At 42.8% G+C, this 26,695-nt stretch overlaps 1 protein-coding gene across 3 annotated transcripts in view; it reads right to left on the reverse strand.

Annotated features, from left to right (window-relative positions):
• The window catches only part of MGAM2 (maltase-glucoamylase 2 (putative)), a 95,887-nt gene that overhangs the window by 47,235 nt on the left and 21,957 nt on the right, over nucleotides 1–26,695 (reverse strand). For all 3 annotated transcript variants that reach the window (XM_021079094.1, XM_021079095.1, XM_021079093.1), the window contains exons 8-19: nucleotides 24,539–24,638; nucleotides 23,102–23,214; nucleotides 21,545–21,670; nucleotides 17,640–17,771; nucleotides 17,450–17,548; nucleotides 16,074–16,187; nucleotides 14,564–14,648; nucleotides 11,573–11,690; nucleotides 5,698–5,869; nucleotides 4,848–4,964; nucleotides 1,035–1,192; nucleotides 819–903 (exon numbers count right to left, since the gene is read on the reverse strand). In XM_021079094.1, coding sequence (XP_020934753.1) covers nucleotides 819–903; nucleotides 1,035–1,192; nucleotides 4,848–4,964; nucleotides 5,698–5,869; nucleotides 11,573–11,690; nucleotides 14,564–14,648; nucleotides 16,074–16,187; nucleotides 17,450–17,548; nucleotides 17,640–17,771; nucleotides 21,545–21,670; nucleotides 23,102–23,214; nucleotides 24,539–24,638 — 1,419 coding nt within the window. The remainder of the gene's footprint in view (nucleotides 1–818; nucleotides 904–1,034; nucleotides 1,193–4,847; nucleotides 4,965–5,697; nucleotides 5,870–11,572; nucleotides 11,691–14,563; nucleotides 14,649–16,073; nucleotides 16,188–17,449; nucleotides 17,549–17,639; nucleotides 17,772–21,544; nucleotides 21,671–23,101; nucleotides 23,215–24,538; nucleotides 24,639–26,695) is intronic.

Raw genomic sequence — 26,695 nt, forward strand, 5'->3', positions numbered from 1 at the left:
ATGAGTTCCTGGGCCATCTCTCATGTTTATAAATGGATCCATTTCTAAACATCAGCAGGACCCCTCCCTATTCTTCCCCTCTCACCCCTGCCCCAAACTCCACTTAGGAAGGGTGTGTGTGGTCCCTCACACACAGGCTCCAGCATAACACACCTCCCACTCCCCACCCAGCATCTCCCTCTCCTTTCACACACCTCTCCCCACCTCTTCTCTTTTGCCACTCCCACCCCAGGAGCACACGCTCTCTGGTCCAAGGGAAACACAGACAGCTGGCCAGCCCGAATGCGCAGGCATTTAAAGCCCCCATCAGTACCACGGCCACATGCTTAAGGAAATAAGCATTCAGGTAATTTTGCAAAATATAGATTGTTTTGCTTGGTAAAGAGTTGAGATCAAGAATTACAATTTTTCGGAGTTCCCATCGTGGCTCCGCAGAAATGAATCTGACTAGCATCCATGAAGTTGCGGGTTCAACGCCTGGCCTCGCTCATTGGGTTAAGGATCTGGCATTGCCATGAGCTGTGGTGTAGGTTGCAGATGCAGCTTAGATCCCGCGTTGCTGTGGCTCTGGCGTAGACTGGCGGCTATGGCTCTGATTCGACCCCTAGCCTGGGAACCTCCATGTGCCTCAAGTGTGGCCCTTAAAAAAAAAAATTACAATTTTTCTAATTTCCAAACTTTCATGATCTGTCTCTCTCACATTCATATATTAATACATATATAAACGCAGCCACAGAAACTCAGGACCCACTTCTTCAGCTATAGAGCAATGAGGACAAGTGGGAAAGTCCACCCCATTGTTGAGATTATAAACACACTTCATATAAAACAGGCGTGATGAGGAGTCCAGGCCCCCAGAGGAACTGCTCGTGCACCTCCCACGTGGCTGGGTCCTGGTAGAACCTGGAAAACAGAGAAGGCAGGTGAAGCCTCCCTGATAGGACAGCAGCACATTCCCTACTAACCTTACTGCTACTAACGAAGTAGGGGAACTTGGGATCTGAAAAGGATTCTTTGCAGGTCAGAAAGCTTACTCATGGACGAGGGGCCTGGCTACGGTCTCCCCCAAGGAATGAGCTCGGTAGAAAAGGGTGTAGAGATAGGGCAGCAGGGTGTAGCGGATGTTCAAATAGTGTCTGGCGGAATTCAACAGCGTTGAGTTGTTTTCACTAAAGGCAGCCGGATCCTGGTCCTAGAAGAAAATGTCAGCAATTACTAAATATTTCCATCAATATTTTCAAGGGCCCTGTTGATAAGAAACTTTCTCAAAAGGGAACCCTCCTACACAGTTGGTGGGAATGTAAATTGGTACAACCAGTATGGAGAACAGTATGGGGTTTCCTTAAAAAACTAAATATAGAACTATCTTATGATCTAGCAATTCCACTCCTGGGCACAGACCCAGAGAAAATTATAATTTGAAAAGATACATGCACTCCAATGTTCACTGCAGCACTATTTGCAAGAGCCAAGACTTGGAAGCAACCTAAATGTTCATCAGCAGATGAAAGGATCAAGAATGATACATATATACAATGGAATATTACTTGGCCATAAAAAAGAATGAAATAATGCCATCTGTAGCAACATGGATGGACCTAGGAGATTATCATACTAAGTGAAATAAGCCAGACAGAGAAAGATAAATATCACATGATGTCACTTACATGTGGAATATGCTTTTTAAAATGACACAAAAGACCCTATTTATAAAATGGAAACAAACTCACAGATTATGAAATCAAATTTATGGTCACTAAAGGGAAACCATAAATGGGGAAGATGGGATTAACATATATATGCTACTATATATAAAATAAATGAAAACAAAGATCTACTCAATATTCTGTAATAATACAGGCGGGAAAAAAGAATGGATATATGTCTATGTATAACTGATTCACCTTGCTGTACACCTGAAACTAACACAACATTGTAAGTCCACTAGTCAACTATGCTCCAATAAAATTTTCAAAAAAAGAAGAAGCTTTCTCAGATGAAAGTAGCAATGTTTTCCAACTTGGAGGATGAGAAAGCATTTCCAGAACTGAAAGGACCTTGGTCCTGCGCCTTCATTTTATAGATTCAAAGAACAGCAGCTACAAGGCTCTTGCAACGTAAAACTGCAAGCAGGAGGCAGAGTTTACATTTGACACACGTTGTCTCCGGCAGCCTCGGGGTGATGAAGGAGCCCACAGAGGTTGCCATGGAGGTAAAGGTGCTGGTTGGGTCCGTCCAAAGCTGCTCCAGTTTATGTCACATATTCAGGTTTCTCAGGAGTTCCCGTTGTGGTACAGTGGTTAACGAATCTGACTAGGAACCATGAGGTTGTGGGTTCAATCCCTGGCCTTGCTCAGTGGGTTAAGGACCCGGTGTTGTGAGCTGTGGAGTAGGTCACAGATGCAGCTCGGATCCCGCGTTGCTGTGGCTCTGGCGTAGGCCGGTGGCTACAGTTCCTATTAGACCCCTAGCCTGGGAACCTCCATATGCTGGGAGCGGCCCAAGAAATGGCAAAAATGACAAAAGAAAAAAAAATTCAGGTTTCTCATAATGCTTCTTCTGGCTAAGCAGATTAAGGCCGTAACTCCTCCCACAAAAGAATCTGAAAGCCACTGCCTTAAGCCGCATTGCCTACTCCATGATCTATAAGCCCTCTCTTCCTTTCCTTACACTTTCAGAAATGTGCAATTTTAAGATTCGTTTTAAATTTTCAATTTAGGCTTGTCTGTAATGTTTTCACCATTGAAATGTGTTTTATTCTCTCTATTCCAAAGACAGTGACTTCTATTTGTTCTCCAATACACAATGTGCAGAAACAAAATCATGAAGAAAGTTTTTAGATTTTATCCAAGAACAAAGAAAAATCCCTTTAGATGGGAAATCTAATTCTCTTGGGACCCAGAAACAGAAATTTCCATTGATGATGGGCAGTTGTTTCGTTCATGTCCATTGTAATTTTATTATTTATTTATTTATTTTGTCTTTTTGTCTTTTCTAGGGCTGCACCTGAGACATATGGAGGTTCCCAGGCTAGGGGTCTAATCGGACCTGTAGAGCCACAGCAACGCCAGATCCGAGCTCATCTGCAGCCTACACCACAGCTCACGGCAACGCTGGATCCTTAACCAGCTGAGCGAGGCCAGGGATTGAACCGGCAACCTCATGTTCCTACTTGGATTCATTAACCACTGAACCACGACGGAAACTCCTATCGTAATTTTAAAGATGTGAAAGATATGCATGCCATATTTAGACCTGGCATCCTGTACTGTATTACTGGAACTGAATTTTAGAGGAAACTCTCTGAATTTATTACCCTTTTCTTGGTTCCTTAAGATGTCCATTTCCGCCCTCCACAAAGAACTACTCCATGAGACCACTCCGCCCCTGCAGTGTGGAGTTCATGAAAACCCCGAGTCCAGATCCCAAAGAAAACAACCCTCCACAACCTCCTTCCCTTTGGTCTCCATCCAAGATAGTCCAGAGCTAACACTGCCCATGATGATGGCTACACGGTACGTGAGGCCGTTAAACACCTGAGATGCGGTCAGTAAGAATGAGGAACTGAGTTTTTAACTTTACGTGATTTTATTTAAACAGAAACCAAAATAGAATTAATGTAAAATAGCTTTTCCATTAAACATCATTGTTTTGGCAGGATTACATTTCCTCCAACTGCTTAAAATTTAGCATCCAAATTGCTATGTGTTGCCACTGTCACGGGCACCCTGAATTTTGAAGACTTAGTGGAAAGAATATAAAATAGCTCATTAATATGTTGGGTTAAACCCAGGTAGAAATGATAATGTCATGGATATACTGAGTTGCATAAAATATTTCAAGAATAATTGCTCCTGTGTCTTTTCATGTCTTAAATTTACACTTAAACATACATGCGTGGCCCGCATTATCCTTCTATTGGACAGTGCTCATCAAGAAGAAGGGAGAAGAGGCACTGTAACCTAGCAGCCCAACGGCACCTCTCCATCAGGTCCTTCCAGGCCGTCTCTTCAGGAAGTGCGCTTGCCCTACCTGCTCCCAGCCACCTGCTTAGAAGGTCAGAAACAGCATCTTTCTCTAGATCACCAATGGCTAGGAAGGCCCAGGGATACAGTACTTGCCTGTGAATCTTTCCCAGCTTAGAGACATGTCACTGGATAAAGTCAAGAACTTGAGCTAAAATGAGGCTTGGTTAAGTGACTCTGATGAGCCCATTAAGAGTGAAACCACATGGATGTGAAAGATTTCAACCACAGATTATATCATTAAAAGCAAGGGCATCCCTCCTTACTCACTCCTGCCATCACCAGAAACATCTCCTTAAGGGAGACTTTGAACCTACAGCCACACACCTGACCATCAAAAACTGGGACTCCAGATAGAAGAGGATAAAAGGGTCATGAGAAGCAGCAGGATGGTCTCCAAAACCACTCATAGAAAGACGGAGTGTTGTAACCAGGTGGGAAAACGTTCAGATCGCCGCCCTGCCCTCCCTAAACCCTTCCTCCATATCTAGGAAGGGGTCTCCCTTATAGAGACAGAAGTAAAATATCCGTGAACTCCAATCCTTTCGTCTTATCTAAGGTGGAACAGAAGTGACAGCAAAACCACAGACACCTTAACAAGCCTCCTCACCTTTGTTGATATGTCTCCAAATAGAAAAGCATCCAATTATATACACATGGTTCCCCACAGGCCTTCATCCCAATTCCCTGCTTTTTTAAGCCTAACACCCAGGATTTACCTATTCTCCTCCTGCACTGAGGACCAATCTTCTTCAACCCCTCTTTGAGTACACGCAGAGCAGACAATCCAAGAAGTTTCCACCACTTTTCTTGGAACCTTACCCTGAACCCAGGCCCGTTGTGATTCCTCGATAGCGGATAAAATGCTCCAAGCTGCATCCACCTTCTGCAGAGTTCCTCTGTGACATTTTCTGTATAACCACAGATGTTGGCGCCCACCTGGAGAATCAGCACACACACAAGCGCAGTGGTCAGTGAGGAAGGTGAAGGCTCTGACTGGGTACCTATGTAACAAGGCAAAGGAGGACCTCTTGTTTGCATTCTTCCGTGTTTAAGGAAGTCCCAGGCTTCCAGGGCAAGCCTCCAGCTAAAGGGAGGAAGAAGCAAGTATGCATGGTGGATCTACTGTCAAGAGGAAGAATGACTGTTGTTTCAAGGGCGCATCCTCAATGTTCAGTTCCCAATTTCTTTTTTCTTTTCTTTCTTTTTAGGGCCACACTCGCAGCATATGGAGGTTCCCAGGCTAGGGGTCAAATCGGAGCTGTGGCTGCCAGCCTATACCACAGCCACAGCAATGCAGGATCCGAGCCCTGTCTGTGACCTACACCACAGCTCGCAGCAATGCCAGATCCTTAACCCACTGAGCTGAGCAAAGCCAGGCATCAAACCTGCGTCCTCATGGATGCTAGTCAGATTCGTTAACCGCGGGGCCTTGATGGGAACTCCCTGATTTCATACTTTGCTGTTTACTGACACTCTGCTGATGGAATTTTTCTATGATACTAATGCATTTTACCCATGGTGTCTCTTTCCCAACTTCAGAGAGTCCATGGATGGCCACCCAAAGACAAAGTTTTACCACCCTACCTTCAGAAGGCAGTTTACACAGCACTGATTAAAACAACGTCAAAGGATAACGGGTGAAGGTCCCCTGATTGAGAGTGAAACTCACCATGGGAATGCCAAATAGGTTGAATTCCAGGATACTGGGAATGGACCATCGGAGATCATCCCATGTGGCTGCGTTGTCCCCCAGCCAATGACCAGCAAATGTGCCAGATCCGGCAAAAGTAGAACGGGACAGGATGAAGCCTCTTTTATTGGAGAGGATGGCCTCCATCGCCCTGAAAAGGAACTCTGTTAATTAACTGTGAAGTGAGCTGTGAGCATCTAGGACTCTCTCATACCCAGGGCAGTAATGGGCTTTCCAACCAAACTCAGAAAAAAAAACATCAAAGTATCATGAGTCAGGTGAGCAAATTAGTTTAGCATTTTAAGAGCTTCTTTCCCGCTTCTGCATATAAAGTTTCAGATCTCACAGGACAGGACAAACCTCTACAGTCCAGTCCCCCAGGGAGTTTCTCTAGGTCCCTGTCTTCTTGACTGTGTTTCCTCTGTCTTGTTGGATCTGGTTGTGCTCTTGGCTTTGGGTCAACCACACACTAGAACCATGTTTTGAGGTCTTGGCCTCATCTTCTCCCTCTAGACAAAGTTCTCCCAATGTGCCTTGGCCATGCCTTGGTGCCCATTGACAATCCTGTTTGTTAGCACAATGCCAGCTTGGGCTGGAACCCTGTACCCACTGCTGGCCTAAGAGTTTGTACACCAGCTGGGCTCCAGGCACCTGGGTACCTCTGAAGCTTCAGAACTTATTATTAGCAGCAATCCCCGATGTTAGAAAATCATAATATCTACAAAATAATATTAATTGAAACGAGAACGCCAAACAAAATGCTAAATCAAGTGACAAGTAAAATGTCAACAATGACATATGACACTTTCTGCAAAGTATATACTATTCATATCGTATTACACATAAATATTACGTATCAAATAAAACTATAAGAAAGGAATTAAAATGGGGATTGTTAGACATGGGAGGCTCTTTTCCCAGCTTTTATTCTGCATGCGCTTTCACGTAGGCACTTTACTGAAATTTCCATGCCTCCCTTCTCCTTCTACAGTTCGTACCTTCCTTTGGATTCCAAAATCAGGATGGTAAAGCCCAAGCCACCACTGCTGCTAGCGCTCTGCAGGCAAGCGCTTCTACCTTTCCTTCCAATGCGTGGTCTGAGAAAAGCGTACCACCAGGCACCAGGTAAGTCCCCCCAGACCCTACCCCCACCTCCAGTGCTGCCCCACTGTGTGTTCCCAAGGTCATTATAGAGGGTCTCTAAATGCAGAATGCCTTAGAATGACTCAAAGGAGAACACTCGGAACTGGAAGACTGGTTTATGGAAGTTAAGTGCCCTGTTCTGACAATTTAATGACCCCGGATGGGAGTAGGTTGGCAGAGAGGGCCCCTTCTTCAAATTTCATCCCCCTTCCCCTTTGATTCAGATACTTTGCCTTCATTACCACTAGCTAGAGGGTTTATTCCATTCTGCCACCATCAGACACAAAAGAAACATATTCAACTTAGTGTGAACTGAAACAGGGATGAAGTTATCTGAGGTTTCTGGTTTGTTTGTTTGTTTGTTTATTTTAAGGGCCGCACCTGCAGCATATGGAAGTTGTCAGGCTAGGGGTCGAATGAGAGCTGCAGCTGCAGGCATACGCCACAGCCACAGCCACACCACATCTACACTGCAGCTTTCAGCAACACTGGATCCTTAACCCACTGAGCAAGACCCATATCATCAATGGAGACTATGCTGGGTTCTTAGCCCACTGAGCCACAGTGGGAACTCCTGGTTCAGGCCACTACGGTAACACAGATGAGACAACCGCCTGTTTTTTCCCAGCTCAGACAGACAATCTTATTCAGAGATGCTTACGTGTCTATTTTCTGTCCCTAGGTTCGGTTTATTTATGGTCAGGTTCTGATCTCTGGGAGGATCTGCTATTCTGCGTTCAGTCTAGAGGCAGATGGATTTCATCCTTTGGGGAGATCCGTAACGACTGTGCTTCCAGGTAAGGTAGAGCCAGAGAGTCATCAGATCTAGGACTTCCCTTCTCCTGATACCCAGATCCTACTGGATGGATCACTTATCTGTATTTACACCAATTCTGCCTCATGCCCAAAGGCCAAGTTATGTTTATTCCCACTGTTCTCTGGGAATTTAGGCCATTCTGCCCAACCCAGGGTAGTCATAGCTACCTTTTAGCTATTAACCACAGCTAATGGAATGTATTCATCAGCCCCACCATGGCGTCACAGGACTTGACCACACCTGGAGACAATAACAATAAAGCAACTTAAACCCTCTTTCCTTCCCCCTGCCCGTCCCGACGCTGCCTTCCTGCCCTGGACAGTTATCCACTCCCTCTCCCACCTTCCACTCTTGCAGAGATGCATCTAAGAGTCCAGGTCGATCAGAACAGCAAGGGGCCATGGGAAACAATAAGCTGAGTTTCTCATGTCAAAGATGAGGAAACTGTCTTGTGAATCTAGTTATTAACTAGATCATTACTTATTGTTATTTACTATTATTCCTGTTATTTCCTCGGAAAGGTAGAGTGAGAGACAAAGAAGCCAAAAAATACAAGATAGCAAAATCAGAAATGTGTGTTCTTCTTGAAGCTTTTTTCCCCATTGAGATAAAAAATCCTTGTTTACTAGACAAGGGTTCTCTCTCACCTGGATAATCCAGCATTAATACAAAGTCATGCGGGCAAAATGGTGCCAGAAAACAGACTCAGCACAGTCTCTGCCTCTAGAATTAAGTTCCCTGGAGGCTCATCCCGTCCTCGTCCTCAGGCCAGGCATTCATTCAACAAGTGTCTTTAGTTCACACATGAAGGATAGAGGGGCAACTTTGCCCTCAAGAAATTCACAGGCCAGCAAGAAAAAAAAAAATGAATACTTAAAAAGGGTAAGATTTTTGGAGTTCCTGTCGTGGTGCAGTGGAAACGAATCCAACTCGGAACCATGAGGTTGCAGGCTCGATCCCTGGCCCCACTCAGTGGGTTAAGGATCTGGCATTGCTGTGGCTGTAGTATAGGTCGGAAGCAACAGCTCTGATTAGACCCTTAGCCTGGGAACCTCCCTATGCCATGAGTGCGGCCCTGAAAAGCAAAAAAAAAACCAAAAACAAACAAAAAAGTAAGATTTTTCATATTAAACATATTGCAGTATTAACAAAGGTCGCACCAAAAGAGGAACCAATGTTTTCTAGAAATGTTAGGACTGTTTCTAGAACGAACATCGGAGATGAGGTTTTTTTAAGATAAGCATCAGTCTGTACAATGGTCAGGTGAGGGAAGGCCATTCCATGCAGACAGAACAGCAGAAGTGAAGACAGAGGAATAAAACAGCTTTTTGATTTGGGAACAGTAAGCAGTCATATTTCACCAGTGCATAAAATATGAGAAGTGGCAAAGATGAAAGAAAGATTCTAAGGGAGGGTTGGGTTCTAAAACCCCTAACAGGTTTTGTCAAGGTGATTAGATTTTATTGTATGGAAAGTACCAAGCACAAGTAACTTTACGCTGGAGAGTGAAATGAGCAGACCTGTGATTCAGAAATCACTTTGGCAGCAGTATAGAGAAGTGCTTCTGTTGTTGTTGTTGTCTTTTTAGGGCCACACCTGCAGCATATGGAGGGTCCCAGGCTAGGGGGTAAATCAGAGCTACAGCTGCTGATCTACACCACAGCCATAGCAATGCCAGAGCCGAGCCACGTCTGCGACCCACTGAGCAAGGCCAGGGATAGAACCTGCATCCTCAAGGATACTGGTCAGCTTCGTTTCCGCTGAGCTGTGACAGGAACTCCTAGAGAAGTGCTTTTTAAACTTTAACATACATTCAATACACCTGGGGGTCTTGTTAAAAGGCAGATTCTGATTTCGAGGTCTAGAGTGAGGCCCGAGATGCTAACGCGTTTCCAGGTGAGCTCATGTTGCTGGTCCTTGGCCCATGCTCTGAGCAGCAGGAATAGAGGACCGATCAGTGGGAGACCAAGCTGAATTCAGGGAAGGGAGAAGAGTCACGGGAGTAGTGTAATGCTGTGTACAAACAATGACGACGACCTTAACTAAGAGGTGTCAGTGGGGAAAGAAAGGAGACAGTTCTAGAAGTATTTTAGAATCAAAAGGATCAAAGACCGATGACACGTGAAGGTGTGAGACAAAGAACTCAAAGATGACACCAGGTTTCTGTCTGGGGAGTCTGGTAGATGGGGATGGTGCTGCCACCAACCAAGGTAGGGAATTTAACAGCTTCAAACATGGTCAGCTAGGGAGTTCACGGCGTGGTGCAGCGGAACCGAATCAGACTAGAAGCCATGAGGTTGGGGTTCGATCCTCGGCCTCGTGAAGTGGGTTAAGGATCTGGTGTTGCCATGAGCTGTGTTGTAGGTCACAGATGTGGCTTGGATCTGGTGTTGCTGTGGCTGTGGTGTAGGCCGGCAGCTGTAGCTCTGATTCCACCACTAGCCTGGGAACCTCCATATGCTACAAGTGTGGCCCTGAAAAGCTAAATAAATAAATAATTAAAATAAAAAAGGTTAGCTAGCGTGTGGGGGCTGTGCAGAAACAGGTAACAGAGTAAGGTGCATGCTAGTGGAAGTATTATAAGATGCTCAATTATAGAAGGTCAGAGGGTATAGTTTCGGATATCTGGGTCTGAAGAACAGGGAAAGATCTAAGCTATAACTGTAAATTTAATAAATAAAAAATCCCAGATCAAATCACAGTAAACGCCAGGAGAAGAAGGCTGAGGATTGATTCCCAAGACTTGTCAATAGGAAGAGAGTAGACCTTATACAAAAAAGACCCTGATGCAAAGTCTGAGAAGGGGCAGCTGGGAAGAGAGCAGCAGTGCCAGGACAGAGGGGCGTCTTGAGACCAAAGGAGCACTCGGTGCTGCCACACGGGCAGGGAAGTCGGGTAAGAGAGGGCCTGAGAAACATCCCATAAGCACATCAAATCTCCCTGATCCCCACTGTGGAGGTCCAGAAACACCAAAGCAAAAGGAAAGAAGCAGAGAGAGATTGACAAACTCTTTGCTAAGCCACTGGAAGATCCCCCAGCCAATTCTGCCTTACAAATCCACAATTAAAATCTCCTGAAACGTAGCCCTGAATGTCCTGCTCTCTTAGGTGTAATGATCGTATTTTACCACCTTCCAAGGGAAGAACTTGCCGGGAGCTATTCCTCAATTTACAAGGTCATCAGCAAAAAAATCTGCATGACGAGGTATGAAAAGGACTGAATGCTTTGCAGGAAGCATCTGTCTCTTTCTTAGACTTTCGTGGTGGTGGTGGTGGTGGTGGTGGTGTGTGTGTGTGTGTGTGTGGTGGTGGTGGTGGTGGTGTGTGTGTGTGTGTGTTTGTGTGTGTGTCTTGGGCCAGAGGGGAGGCTGATGGGGGGACTGGAGTGGGCAGTGTGTAGAGGGCAGGGGTGGGGAGCCAGGAACGCGTGGTGTGTGGCATGGCCAGATCCATATAGGATGCTCAGGTGGACTTGAATTTCATCTAAACAATCATTTTTAATACAAATATGTCCAGTGCAAGTTTAACTCGGTGGTCTGTATTTTTATTGGCTAAACAGGGCGACCCTAGTGTAATAACCCTGGTATATTCAGTAACAGGATGCAAACAAGTGCCATGCCCAACTAGGGGCTCTAAATACATGACTGCTACTGGCTATGAATAGCTTTAAAACAATGAAGTCCCTTAGTCACAAGCCAATCAAAAATAACCCTGCACAGAAACCAAGGGGTTACATGAGAAAACCTTTTCAGCTGCCTGTAAGACTTGGATTTCTGCATCCCTAGAATTACAAAAAAAAATTTTTTTGAAAAACATGCTTATAAAGGACAAGAGAAACCCTCCTTCACCTCCCACTTCCCCAAATCTGGCATTAGGAGGAAAACCAAGCGCTTACCTGTCTGTGGCTCTTGCCATGAAGTAGCCATACAGGCTGTGGACATCATAGTGAAGGCCCTCGTGAAACTCAGCGTCCATGCAGAGGGTTCTTGCAAAAAGCAAGCGGTCCACGACACCTGCGGGGAAATATCCATCAGTGACGCATGACCTTATCAACCAACTTTAACAAAATAACTACCTAGTCCTTTGCTGCTGCTTTTCTTTTTTCTTTTTTTGCTTTTGTGCTTTTGAGGGCTGCACCTGCAGCATATGGAAATTCCCAAGCGAGGGGTTGAATCAGAGCTATAGCCGCCGGCTTACACCACAGCCACAGCAGTGTGGGATCCCAGCCGAGTCTGTGACCTACGCCACAGTTCACAGCAATGCCAGATGCTTGACCCACTGAGTGAGGCCAGGGATCGAACCTGCATCCTCACAGATACTAGTCGGATTCATTTCCACTGCACCGCAACGGGAGCTCCTAAACTTTTTTTAAAAAGTGAAGTAAGATTGTTCGAGCAGTTTCATGAAGAAGAACTGAGATCCTACCTCTAGAAACCATTACAATTACTATGGTATTGCCCCTTTCTCATACCTAAAATGCTCAACATTTTCTGCCCTATGCCCTGTAATCACTTTTATTTCTTTCTCATTTTTAAATTATTTTTTGAGTAGAAGTATAGGTGATTTACAATGTTGTGTTCATTAATGATTCAGTCATGTTCTTTTTCATTATGATTTATTATGAGACTGAATATAGTCCCTGTGCTATAGAGGAAGACCTTGTTGTTTCATACACAGTAGTTTGTAACCCCTAACTCCTCATTGATGCAATTGCTTTTTTTTTCTCTTCTCTTTGAAGACCAGTGACTGGGGGCAGTATCTGCCCCTCCTTCATGCAGCCTGGCCTGCACACAGGACCTCAGGCTGAGGCACAATTCCAGAAAGCAATGCAGCCAGGAAACACTGAGGGTGAATTTTTTCCACCAGCCCCACAGGATCAGGGTTTGGAGTCAGAACTAAGCTGAATTACCAAAACATAAAGAAGAGTTCCCGTTGTGGCACAGCAGAAATGAATTTGACTAGTATCCATGAGGATGCAGGTTCAATCCCTGGCCTCACTCAATGGGTTAAGGATCCGGCATTGCCACGAACTGTGGCATAGGTTGTAGATGTGTTTTGGATCCTATGTTGCTGTGGCTCCAATTTGACCCCTAACCTGGGAATTTACATGTGCCACAGGTGCAGCCCTAAAAAGCAAAAGAAAGAGAGAAAGAAAGAAAATTCTGTTTCTGGCACAGTTCAGCTTGTGAAATGAGATTCACAACTACTTCAATTATAGAAAAGACACTAAAACTTTTCCAGGGTCAAAGCTAATTTATCTAGTCTTTATCATGCTAATGTATACTGTCCAATCCTGAAAATGTGAGGAGCGGCCCAGCTATGAGGCATAGCGGCTGGTTATTAATATATAGATAGACCTAATGCTGGCAGGGAGGGAATGGGGTGCTGGACAGAAGCAGGCAGAAGGTGATGAGATTGCAGTTTTCTGTCTGAAAAAACACCACAGTTTTGACTAAGAAGAAGATTAAAAGGGAAACCCGAGGAGTTCCCTGGTAGCCTAGTGGTTAAGGACTTGGCATTGTCACTGATGTGGCTTGGGTCTGATCCCTTGCCTGGGAACTTCTGAATGCTGCAGGCATGGCCAAAAAAAAAAAAAAAAAAAAAAGGCGGGGGCACATGATAAGTTGATCCACAGTGAAAAAAAAAATTGGGGGAACACAGACTGAGCAGAGAAGGATAAAGAAGAAATAAGAGAAGCAAACAGATTTTGCAAAAAGTTAAACAGTTTAAAGTCAAGATTCCACCTAAAAAAGTTCTCCACTCCGACAGTGACCAAAGGGGTCTAAAGAAAGAGCTAAACTTTGGTTCAAGGGTGCATTTGAAGTGAACAAACTGGCAGAGACTAGCCAGATGTTCACCAGGCCTGCATTCTCTCCCTGGGAATAGAGTTCACATTTTCACTTAAAATTAAGCTGAGACTGTGTGATTGAATTCTGGCCAAAGGAATGTGAGCAAATTGAATACGCCCCAGTTCCGGGTGTGTCCATAAAGCTCCCTCTACCCTCTCTTTCACCCAGGAAACTGGGATCAAAGGATTTTGAGAGGAGAGAACAGGCTATGGAAGTAACTAGATCCCAGAGTCACTGCCTGGATGAGGGCCATACATGCCCCCCTAGACTATTACATAAGCAACAAGTGAACTTGTGTTGTGTTTATCTATTGAGATATGGGGTTCATTTGTTTCCAGCTTTTGGCAGAATCTATTTTCTCTGCCTCTCTGTCTCCATTTGTCTTTCTCTCACACACAGACACACACACATACACACACACGTTATTTCAAATTCAGGGACTGGATAATTGACTTTGATTAGAAAGGGGACCTACACCTGTCTGTACAGCAGAAATTGGCACAACATTGTAAACCAACTTTTATTAAAAAAATAAATGGGACCTAAAAATAGAAAGGACATAAAAGGAAACACTGATACTTTAAATTGCTGCAGAGGAAGGAAGGAAGGAAAAAGGGAGGGAGGGAGAGAGGGAAGGGGGAAGGAAGAAAGAAAATAAAATTAAACATTTACTGTAATGGAAGGTAATCTATACCTTAACACAGTCTGATAGTCTTTGCTTAGTTTAAAAGTAAACCACGTGTATGAGGGGTTTAGAGACAGGGAACAGGATGGAAAAACGTAAAACCCTACAGCCACCGGAGGTGTGGCTTCACTGTGTCCCTGCCCCAGGATTGTGGCAGCAAAAAGGCAATCAGAGACCACACAAGGCAGCAAGCTCTCTGACGGGTCAGGGCCGTCAGGGTGGCCAGGGTGTCTGGGGGTGGGGAGTCCCCTGAACTAGGAAGTGGAATGTCTCGTGGCCGCACTGAGTACCGTGAGGTTGTTTTACACGTCTCGTGCCCAGAACACCAGCAAACAGGTGAACGAAAACTTACGAGGAGTGAAAGGAGGAAAGTTCAAGTTGTTCAGTTCACACTCATGATCAGGACTTTGGAGGAAGCTGGATACTTCATCCATTTCCTACACAAACACAAATACACAAGTGGGAAATGTTACTGACACACAGTAGCTACTGAGTCGTATTTACTGAACTAAAAGCCCCCAGTGTTCTTGACCTGCCTTTCTTCTTTGGGGTTAGATGATACATAAGGTGTCTTCTAGCTCTAAATGTTATCAGGCACATTTCATCTTTTATACTGAATGAATTGTCAATCAGTTAAGAAATAGCATTTCAAAGACTGATGCTTACCTTATAAATAGCATGATTTTAATTATTGCTATTATGGTTTCAGTATTGTTTTAAAGAACATAAGATAGGATAATATTTCAATTTTTTAAATTTCCCGTCTTTTATTCCACTCGATGTAGGGCAAAAGGAAGATATAAGTGCACTCATATCTATTTCTTCAAAGTTGATTAGAAATGCATGATTCCTAATTCTGATTTTAAAAAGTTAATTTTTAGGAGTTCCCGTCGTGGCGCAGTGGTTAACGAATCCAACTAGGAACCATGAGGTTGCGGATTCGATCCCTGCCCTTGCTCAGTGGGTTAATGATCTGGCGTTGCCGTGAGCTGCGGTGTAGGTTGCAGACGCGGCTCGGATCCCGCGTTGCTGTGGCTCTGGCATAGGCTGGCGGCTACAGCTCCGATTCAACCCCTAGCCTGGGAACCTCCATATGCCACGGGAGCGGCCCAAGAAATGGCAAAAAACACGACAAAAAAAAAAAAAAAAAAAAGACAAAAAAGTTAATTTTTAAAATTTCAAACACAGGGAGTTCCCAGTGTGGTGCAGTGGAAACAAATCTGACTAGTATCCAGGAGGATGTGGGTTCGATCCCTGGCCTTGCTCAGTGGGTCAGGGATCCCACATTGCCGAAAGCTGTGGTGCAGGTTACAGACAAAGCTTGAATCCCCCATTGCTGTGGCTGTGGTGTAGGCTGGCAGCTGTAGCTCCAATTCAACCCCTAGCCTGGGAACTTCCATATGCCATGGGTACAGCCCTAAAAAGCAAAAAAAAAAAAAAAAATTAAATTAAAAAAATCAAAGACATATCCCCACCAGCCATCCCCACCTAAAAAGGGGGGATCACTAAATTTTTCTCTAATCATTAACTTTAATTTTAATTAATCAGTATGACAAACAGTAACAATAGCTTCTAATAAAACAGTATTTTTAAAGTTCAAATGTAGTTGATGGAGGAAAAAGCTGAAGCCATGAGAAACTGGAGGACTTTCTCAAAAAGGAATGACCAGTTAGTGGCAAATATAGAAGTAAAATCCAGTTTTTTTTGGGGGGGGTAATTTACTGCTTATAAACTCAACATTAAGCAAAAGGATTTTAAATACCACTATGTCAAACAAACTGCTTTATTACAGATCAAAGTTCATCTCACAACTGGAGAATCTCTGTTTGCAAAAGAAGCTTGATCCTGAAATAGCAACTTACAATCCACACTCCATCAAACTCCAGAGTACTGTTAAATTCAACGAACTGGTCTTTCCACCATTCAGTGCAAGCTGGATTACTGAAGTCAGGAAAGACTGTCCATCCTGGGTACCCCTAAAGAACAAAAATGAAAGCTGCGGCGATTAGTCTGTTTGACAGTTCACTGAGAGTTTACTGCTGGTGACGGCTTCTTCTCCTAGAAGCCCCCCCTGCATCTTATTACTTTGGAATTGAATTTTGTGACTCTCCTTCAAAAACTCCACAGTAAAATAACTGCAAGGAACCAAAAAAAAGAAAAGAAAAAAAAAAAAAAAAAAGGAAAAACAACTGATTAACTAGATAAGAAGCCACCAAATGTCTTTTTCCTATTTAAAAAAAAAAAGAAAGTAAAATTCATTATGTCAGGCCCACTAGGAGATGAACCATTTAAAGCATTGGAAATCTAGGTAGATAATATTTGAGAAGAGAACAATTGAATTCTTTTAGTGTGTTATTAATTAAAGGTCATTTAAAACCCAGTTTGAATCATGATGTTTATTAATAATGTGTTAGTTTGGGACATGTAAGTAGCCTTTTTAATTTTTAAAAATTTTTTTAAGTGATTTCTTTTTCATTATGGTTAGTTTACAGTGTTATGTTAATTTTCTACCATACAGCAAGGTGACCCAGTCACACATACATATATACATTCTTTTTTCTCACATTATCATGCTCCATCATAAGTGACTAGATATAGTTCCCAGTGCCATACAGCAAGATCTCATGGCTTATCCACTCCAACGGCAATAGTAAATTGTCTTTTTTAAATGGTTAAATGAATTTCACGTTTTTTATCCAGGGCCAATATTTCTTACCCTATCTTCTCTTCCTATCTATTTCTATCAAAGTGTAGCCGCTAACATTTTCCACAAATAGCACACAGATATAGCCATAGCCAAATTATTAACAATTGATGGGACAAGGGTTTTGTGTATAATTTCTTGCTCATTTTCCCAGCAAATTTATAGGTTGTCATTTAGGGACAACTGTACACTCAAGTAATAAAATGTATGCAATTTACATATGCCTAAATAGTGACAGTATATATATATATATAGCACTATCACTACAGTGACAATCATACTGCAAGACATACATGTATCAAACTGTACACTTTAAATTTATACATTATATATTAAATATATTTCAATTAAAAAAATCCTTCAGAAATTTAATCATTCTACTATTAAATCTACTGGTCTAAAAACAGTAATAAAAGAAAACTTTAAAGTCATGAAAACCATAATGCCACCATAACTTGCCTTCGACCCATCCTCATACCAAAAGCGCAAACTTCCCCAAATGACTGTAATTTACTGATGTTTCTGAGAAATTACCTGCCCAATGACAGCACCTTTGTTCCCCAAGATCCACACTCTCTTTTCTCTTCCATTCACATAAGGAGGGTAGTCAGAGTTATTTACGATGCCAGGATGCTAATAAATAAATAAAATCATAAGTATTGTTTTGCAACTTTTTTCCACTTTGAAAGGAAAAACTAGGCAACCATTCTGTGTTTGTACATACCATCATAATTACATATTTCAATCCATAGCTATGTAACTCTCTGACAAAACCTGAGAGATTATAGAAAGCCACTCCATCAACAGTGAAATCCTTCTTTCCATCCATGTAGTCTACATCAGAGTACTGGACATCCTGAAAGACAGTGCTGGTCGGTTAGAACCAAGAAATAAGACCATGTTGCTGGAAAAATATGAGCGTTCAACAGGGATGCAACTAGAGACTCTCATACTAAGTGAAGGAGGCCAGAAAGAGAAAGACACGTGCCATATGAGATCACTGATTTTAATCATTTCTTAATGATTCTGAAACTTCCTGGACTTGCTACCTTCTAGGAGTAACTAAGCCCTTTTTCAAAGATGCTGGCACTTGTAGATTGCAGGTTTACCTCTTCATCCTGATAGAAGCACGTAGTAAGGTATTGGGAGGAACTTGGGGTAGGGACTGGGTCTCGTTCATCCTTGTAACTTGAAAGCGTGGATGCTTGACAGAAAACAGGTGCTCTTTCAACATTTGTTTGAATGAGCATATTAGTAACGCTATAAACGTGTTCTAACTTGGAGTCTACACATCAAGCTAGAACATATCAGAGAGGGGAAAATGGTCTTCCTGCCTTACAAAATGGCTAGAGTCACAACGAACAAAGATAAAGAACAAAGACAGAGCTTCATGTTTTAACTTTTTAAGTGACAGTTGATGTACAATGTCGTGTCAATTTCTGCTGTCATAAAGCAGAGGTTTCCCCCATTATTTTTCTCTTTTAAGAAACCAATTCTTTTCTAATGGCAGTCAGGCGACTCCAGGCTAGAAGTGACAGGGAGTTTCTAGAAATTGGGGCCTTCTTTCAGAACGCTCAACTTCTTTACCCACCCGCTGTGTCTAGAATAACCCTCCCTAGGTCCCATAAGCTTACTTACATCTGACTTTAAACATCTGCACGTGAAAAGGAGGCGAAAGCACAACTGCCAACCATCCTTAACTAAATGAGACTGACCAGAAATTAAACTGTCAAATCTCCAAGAAGAGAAAAAGTTTTGGGAATCCTCCAGAGGGCTCTTTCCTTAACCCTGTGCCCTAGACTCAGAAACTGAAAGTCTTAAGCGGACTATCCGGACATAAAAATTCCTCACATCTCAAGATCCAGACAAGAGAAAGCACTTTGCCACCACAGCCTGTGGCATAAGGCAGATCACTGAACTCATACAGTAGATGAAATCAACCACATTTTCTAGGAAGGCTTCCTTTTTCCTAATTCTTGGTTTTAAAATTATTTTTCACGTGTGCCATAGCATAACAGTGACTACTATTGTGTATAAGATTTGGCAAGGAAGTCAGACAATTAAGGGCAAGAGATAGAAAGCTTAACCCTACATGAGAATCACATCTAAGGAATAGAAGCGTTTCTGCCACTAACAGTTGTGCGACCTTGGATGAGTCATTAACACTCAATCAGATGTGCATATGAAGGGGGTAGGTGACATTTCCCAAGGTCATGTGCATGGTGCTTAGAGGTCCAACGGGGCTACGGTGATAGGCTCTTGGATTCCAGACAATCTTTTTTTCCTAATCTACCATATACTCCAAAGATACATGAAGGTCTTATAAGTGCATTTTCCCCATGTAGCCAAGCATGCAGAGGCTCTGGCGTACAGGCCTGATGGAAAATGTGGCTTGCGATGGATGTGCTGCCAGGGTCGTATCATCTGTTGTAACACTGGGCAATCATTTAGGACCCCCATGTCCTCCACAGGCCTGTGGAGGGAAAGATTCCATCCATGGAAGCTCATTTGTTTGGGAATCAGCAACACTTCAAAAAAGCCCTTCCCATCAGAAGCAGGGGGACAGACTGAAAGCAGCACCAGGAGTTCCCATTGTGGTGCGGCGGAAATCAATCAACTAGGAACCATGAGACTGGGGGTGCGATCCCTGGCCTTGCTTAGTGGGTTAAGGATCCAGCATTGCCGTGAGCTGCGGTGTAGGTCACAGATGCGGCTCGGATCCCACGTTGCTGTGGCTGTGGTGTAGGTCGGCAACTGTAGCTCTGATTAGACCCTTAGGCTGGGAATCTCCATATGCTGCAGGTGCAGCCCTAAAAAGAAAAAAAAAGAAAGAAAGAAAGAAAGAAAAAGAAAAAAGAAAAAAGAAAGCAGCACCACCTGTCGTCAAAAGAACTGCTTTGGGCGAGTTCCCATTGTGGTTCATCAGGTTAAGAACCCAACTAGCATCCATGAGGAGGCGGGTTTGATCCCTGGCCTTGCTCAGTAGGTTAAGGATCCAGTGTTGCTGTGAGCTGCAGCACAGGTCGAAGATGTGGCTTGGATCTGGCATTGCTGTGGCTGTGGCTGTGGCCAGCAGCTGCAGCTCCAATTTGACCCCTAGCCTAGGAACTTCCATAGGCAGCAGGTGCACCCCCTCCCTCCAAAAGAAACGTCCTGCCATTTAGCTGGAATGGTCTTAGAAAAGTTGCTAAGCATGCAGTGTCTCCATTTCCTCACTTACAAAGCGCCAATAAATGGGAGTTAACCACAAATGTGAAAGCACTGTGTAAAATAAGAAAGATGTGACAAGACTTGGTCTGATTCCTCTTGGAATTGGATGTTTACAGAGAGCAGATATGGACAAAGTAAAATGAGACCCGTGATTAATTTCCCCTTAACACCAAAAAAATACTGTGGGCTGTTTTCTCACAGGAACAAGTCTCCTGCCTGCCCTCATTGCTATTCTGAGAAGGGACTAAAAAATCCTGAGATCAGGCCAAAGTCTTTTCCACTTGTACAGTCTTTCTTCTGAAGCTGACCAAATCCATGCCTGCCACACAGATCCAAAGATCAAGCCCAAAATACGTTGATAACTTCATTAACCATGATACGCATCTCCTGAAGAAACTTATCAAATACTAGACATCTAATAATTATGTATGAATGAGTAGACACGAACATCATAAATACTCTGCAATCCTAGAGCTTTCAAAATTCGAGTTGGCTATATCTGCAAAGAGTATACAGGTCACTACGAGAAACTCACTTACTGTAAGTCATTATTATAATCAGCAGCTCTTAGTAACGATATCACCCCAGGGGTTGCTTTCTTGTACGTTAACAGCTAACTTTGATGGAGTTTACCCTCTGTGCTACATGCTTTCTGTGCAGAGATGAAGGCATTTTTCATTACTAGCCCACCAAAGTAAGTCTTATGTTCTCATTTATAAGGAAGGGAACTCAGACGTTAATCAACTAGCCCAACATTGCATAAGGTCGGGTTCTCTTCCTGGCTTTACGCAATGTTGCGCCAGTTAACATCTGAGTCTTGGTTCCCTCCTTTATAAATTATAAATGAGAACATAATTAGCTATTATCATAGATTATAATGGATATCTATTATCCCTCCCTTATAAATGAGAACATAATTATTATAATAGCTATTATCTATTATAATAGATCATAATTACCTAATAATTACCTATTATCCCTTATAAATGAGAACATAATTATCTATTGTAATAGCTCATAATAAATATCTATTATAATAGCTCATAATTGTCTAAATAATTATCTATCATCCCTTATAAATGAGAACATAATTATCTATTGTAATAGAAAATTATCTAATTATCCATTTACTAGTCGACACGAACATGATAAATGCTTTGCAATCCTTAAGCTTTCAAAATTAGAGTCAGATAATCTTATCAAAAGCTAAAATTCAAAAATATATACATCTGTCCGTAAACTGTGCTCTTTCCACGGTGAAAGAGAGAATTTAGCATGCAAATCTCTGATAGTAGATATGTATGTTTATCTATCCACCTATCCATCTACTTCCGTTTTTCCCAACAAACTGAATTAGATGCAAAAAAACACAAGATAAGAAATGGTATCTTATATATGATAAGAGAAGTTCCAGCTTACATATGGGATCTCAGCTGCACGATTTCGGTTTACAACTTTTTTCAACCCGTCGATGCCACCATAATCCCTACGACTAAGCTGGAACCCAAGACTCCAGTAGGGAGGCAAGAATGGTCGTCCAACAAGCTGAAAAGATAAAGAAGCGTCTAAGCATTTAGAATAAACACTGTAGCACTGTGTCCCGTCTCATTTCCTGTAAAGTCCTCAGCGCTAAAAATGTCGGAGCCAAGAGTAACCTCCTAGGGTAATGTGCAAAATTCTACAACTCATATGTGTCGACTATCTACGTGTAGTTCTGACAACTGCAATACGAGAAAATAATGGGATTTGCTGAAAATGCTTGAATTACAATATTATCTTAGGGGTGGGAGGAAGTAACATTCATCCCCTCAATAAATATTTTCTAAGCATTTATGATGTGGCAAGGGCTGACGTAGGCACGTGGGATATAGCAGCATAAAGCAAACACAGGTCTGCCCTCACATAATATAATTTCAGACAGTGGTACGTGCTAAGCATAAAGGAATGCAGACCGCTAGGTGGAATGGTGATAAAATACGGAACTGTGTTTAAAATCCAAGTCTGAGTTGCTCAAGCCAACATTCTGAGAGGATCCCAGATACAGCCCGGTCTTACATGTTCCCTGAGAGCCACTGTCCTGTCCTCCCCCAGGAGAGATCCCTCAGTAGGGGGCACTCTCTCAGGCCTCTGAATTCCCACAGAATGCATCTGCATCTCATTAACAGCATTCATTATAAGGTATTTCCTATCATAATTATTTCAGGCTATGTCACATTTCTCCTATACGATTATAAATTCACTTGCAACTGGAATTATATTTCATATGCTTTACTGCCTCATCTTAAACAAATCACTTCATCTTTCTGGTTTTAGGCTAAATGGTGTCTAAACTTCCTTCCTGCCCCACAGTTTGAATCAAAAGTAAATAGCACAGTTCCCTTCACATAGTTGCTTTTCACTAATGAATGAATAAACATTGCTGATTTATGGCCTTAGAGCTTTGGGATGATGGATCATACAGAGACGGACTATGAGATCTTTGAAAATAGGATGGCCTCTAACTTATTTTTACATTTCTCAAGACTTGCACTGTGCCTCTTCAGTATGCAAAAGGCACTCAATAAATGTGCCTCAACAGAAGGGAAGCTTGATCTCTGCCAGAGGTGCATCACATTTAGTGAATAAAGATACTGACATGGCACAAGTGAGTTTTCTAATCCAATTCTCTCTGTGTCTCGGCTAGTGCTGCTCCTGTTTGCCAGGTAGCCGCTTCCTTTTCACTGCGCTTCTCTTAAAGACTGTGTTTTGGGGACTTGTCATCTTTTCAGGTATCAAAAGCCTGGCTTGAACAAATTTAAGCAAAAATTAAATAAATGAATGAATGGAGACCCTCCCCCCAAAAAATGCCTCAAAATAAAATAACAATGAATGAAAGATCACAGTCCCAGCATTTAGAATCCAAAGGTTACTCAACAATTTTATTTTTCTCTTATTAACTTATAGTAAGTGTTTTAGATCTAAGTGCAAAGCCCTTACCTCCAGATACTCCTGAACCACCTGTTCTGGAGTATTTCCCAGGAACACGTAGAAGTCGAGAATGCCCCCAGTGGTACGATAAGTGATAGCAGGAGCGGGCTGGAGGGTGACCTCTGAAAGGATTAAGCGAGAATTGTTATGGAGTTCCCATTGTGGCTCAGCAGTAAAGAACCCAACTAGTATCCATGATAATGAGGGTTTCATCCCTAGCCCTGCTCAGTGGGTTAAATGATCCGACGTTGCCATGAGCTGTGGTGTAGGTTGCAGATGTGGCTCAGATCTGGCGTGGCTGTGGCGTAGGCCGGCAGTGGCAGCTTCAATTGGACCCTTAGCCTGGGAACTTCCATATGCTGCCAGTGTGGCCCTTAAAAAAATTTTTAAAAAAAGATGAGTCGTTGGAGTTCCCGTTGTGGCACAGTGGTTAACGAATCCGACTAGGAACCATGAGGTTGTGGGTTTGATCCCTGGCCTTGCCCAGTGGGTTAAGGATCCAGCATTGCCGTGAGCTGTGGTGTAGGCTGCAGACGCGGCTCGGATCCTGCGTTGCTGTGGCTCTGGTGTAGGCTGGTGGCCACAGCTCCGATTAGACCCCTAGCCTGGGAACCTCCATATGCTGCAGAAGCAGCCCTAGAAAAGGCAAAAAGACAAAAAAAGAAAAAAAAAGATGAGTCGTTAGAATGTTGTGGTTAGAAATACACTCCTCTCTGGAATATGAATATATGACTACCCAAAACAGGCCTCGGTCTCATTCTGAAAGAGATGAAAATCACGTATGCTCTTTTTTGTAGACGACTGCTGAAGTTTATCAAAATATTACATAGGTTAAAAAAAAATGGTAAAGAATTGATTTTCTTAAGAAAAAGCGGGGCAAATTCTGTTTTAATCTGGCCATATAAAAATAGAAACTTCTGTGATTTGCAAGTGATTTAACCTAAGGGAAACGTTTAAAAAACCTTATTAGATGAGTTTAACTACAATTACAAAATAAAAATAAACTCTCATTAGAGTACCATTAATCCAGAAGCCAGAGAAGGAAGATTCTGGAGTGGGGGAAGGGGTGGGCCATGAGAAGCAGCCTTCAAGACACAGCCTTGCTGCCTACAGAACAGAGAGCACGGTTTATGCGTTGAGATCTGCAGGTATCTTTGAAACATACAGGTATCTGCCGGTATATTTGGCTCAATGGAGCCTATAATCTTTAAAATATCATGAGGACCCGTGCATCAAAAGAGAACCTTGTAGCCGTTTTCAATGAAAATAGCTTCCAGCGCGAACTGGATTTGTAAACAGGGGAACCTAGTCTTGGGGTCCAGTTTCTATAGAAGCACTGCAGGTCCAATATGCCTTCTGTCAAACGCTGATCTCACCATGAAAATAATTCTTATAGAAGCAGCTTCCTAATACGTATTCCCATCATGACAAAAAGATGTTTCTTACCCATGGCATTACTGTTCATCAGAAAAACCCCAAAAGAGTAGCCGCTGGTGTCTTCAAGGCACAGGAAGAATGGGTGAGCTCCATACAGATTAATCATACCCTGACAACAAAAACGAAAAGAAATGACAGTAGTATGTGTATGTCAAAAACATTTTATTTACCCTAACATAAACTCAAAAGCCACGCACAACATGTACTCCGCCAATACTTACTGTAGTTTAGGATTGTACCAAAAAGGTTTTGAAATGGTAACATCAACTGGCAAATGGATAAATAAAATGTGGGATATGCACACAATGGAACAATGGAGTACGGTTAGTAACAACAAGGACTGAGGAGCTCCTGTTGTGGCGCAGTGGCAATGAATCCGACGCGCATCCATGAGGAGGCAGGTTCGATGCTCGGCCTCGCTCAGTGGGTTGGGGATCTGGCATTGCCGTGAGCTGCGGTGTAGGTCACAGATGCGGCTCGGATCTGGTGTTGCTATGGCTCTGGTGTAGGTTGGCAGCCGTAGCTTTGGTTCAACTCCTAGCCTGGGAACCTCCATATGCTGCAGGTGCGGCCCTAAAAAAATAAAAAAGAAAAAAAAAAAAAGCATTGTATCCTTTAAATAGGGGAAATATTACGGTATATAAATTATACTTCAATCAAGTAATTTTTTAATTGGAAAATATCTGCAATAACATACAACAAAATGTTAGCAGAAGATGATACTATCATGAGCAATTTTTAGTTTCCTCTATGTCTCACTGTATTTTCTACTTTTTCTGTAATTAAGATATAATACTGAGTACAAAAGCTTAACATTTTTAAAAAAGATACAGTCACAGGAATGTGATGAGCATTAATATAAAAAGGGAGAATATGTACAAATCTAAGTGCTGTGAGAACAAGCAATATTGAGATTATAATATATAGAGAGCTTTACAAAAGCTTCCTGTAGGATATCGCAAACTCAGGCCCTGGTATAGGGCTGATTATGGAGAGAGAGAATCAGCATTGATAATGCAAAGCAAAGAAGACCTGAAGCCTATGCAAAATTAGGCTGGCATTATTTATTGATTGATTTTTATTTATTTTATTTTATTTGAGTCTTTCATCTTTTTAGGGCTGCACTTGAGGCATATGGAGGTTCCCAGACTACTGGTCGAATCAGAGCTGTAGCCTCTGGCCTATACCGCAGCCACTGCAACGCTAGATCCGAGCTTTGTCTGTGACCTACACCACAGCTCATGGCATCGCCAGATCCTTAACCCACTGAGTGAAGCCAGGGATCGGACCTTCGTCCTCATGGGTACTAGTCAGATTCATTTCCGTTGAGCCACGATGGAATTCCTAGGTGGCTTTAAGATTATAGCCAGGAATACCTGTGGCATAACACTCAAACAGGTGATAGATAGAAGACAGACTAAACTGTTAGAAGTATTAAAAAGAAAGAATGAGAAGTTCCTGTTGTGGCTCAGTGGTTAATGAATCCAACTAGGAACCATGAGGTTGCGGGTTCGATCCCTGGCGTTGCTCAGTGGGTTAAGGATCCGGCGTTGCGGTGAGCTGTGGTGTGGGTCGCAGGCAAGGCTTGAATCTGGCACTGCTGTGGCTCTGGTGTAGGCCAGGGGCTACAGCTTTGAATAGACCCCTACCCTGGTAACCTCCATATGCCTCGAGTGTGGCCCTAGAAAAGACACACAAAAAAGGAATGAGAGGTGGAGGGGGTGGTGGAAGAGAGAAAAAAGAAAGAAAGGGAGGGAGAGAGGGCTCCTTTGCTACAAATAAACTGTTCCAAACCAGTTCTTCTCTTACTTTAATATGCATGTGATTCGCTTGTGGCTCTTGTTAAAAGGTAGATTCTAACCCAGCAGGTCTGGGCTATGGCCCAAGGTTCTGCATTTCTAACAAGCTCCCAGGTGATGCCAACACTGCTCTCTCTAGAACACACTTAGGCAAGTAGACCAACAGTAAAGCTCCCAAAAGAGGCATCTTTTAGTTTACAAAGTTCTACTGAGAATGGCTCCTGCTCAAGCATTCCCCCAGACACACATTATTACATTATTAAAGTCAATAAAGGTATCCTGCAGAAGTATTTTCTCGTATACATTAGGCTAAGGTATAGACATTTAATGGTATTTTCCTTTAAAAGTGAGCTATAAACAAAATTGA

This window comes from Sus scrofa, chromosome 18 (genome assembly GCF_000003025.6).
Source record: "Sus scrofa isolate TJ Tabasco breed Duroc chromosome 18, Sscrofa11.1, whole genome shotgun sequence".
Lineage (NCBI taxonomy): Eukaryota > Metazoa > Chordata > Mammalia > Artiodactyla > Suidae > Sus > Sus scrofa.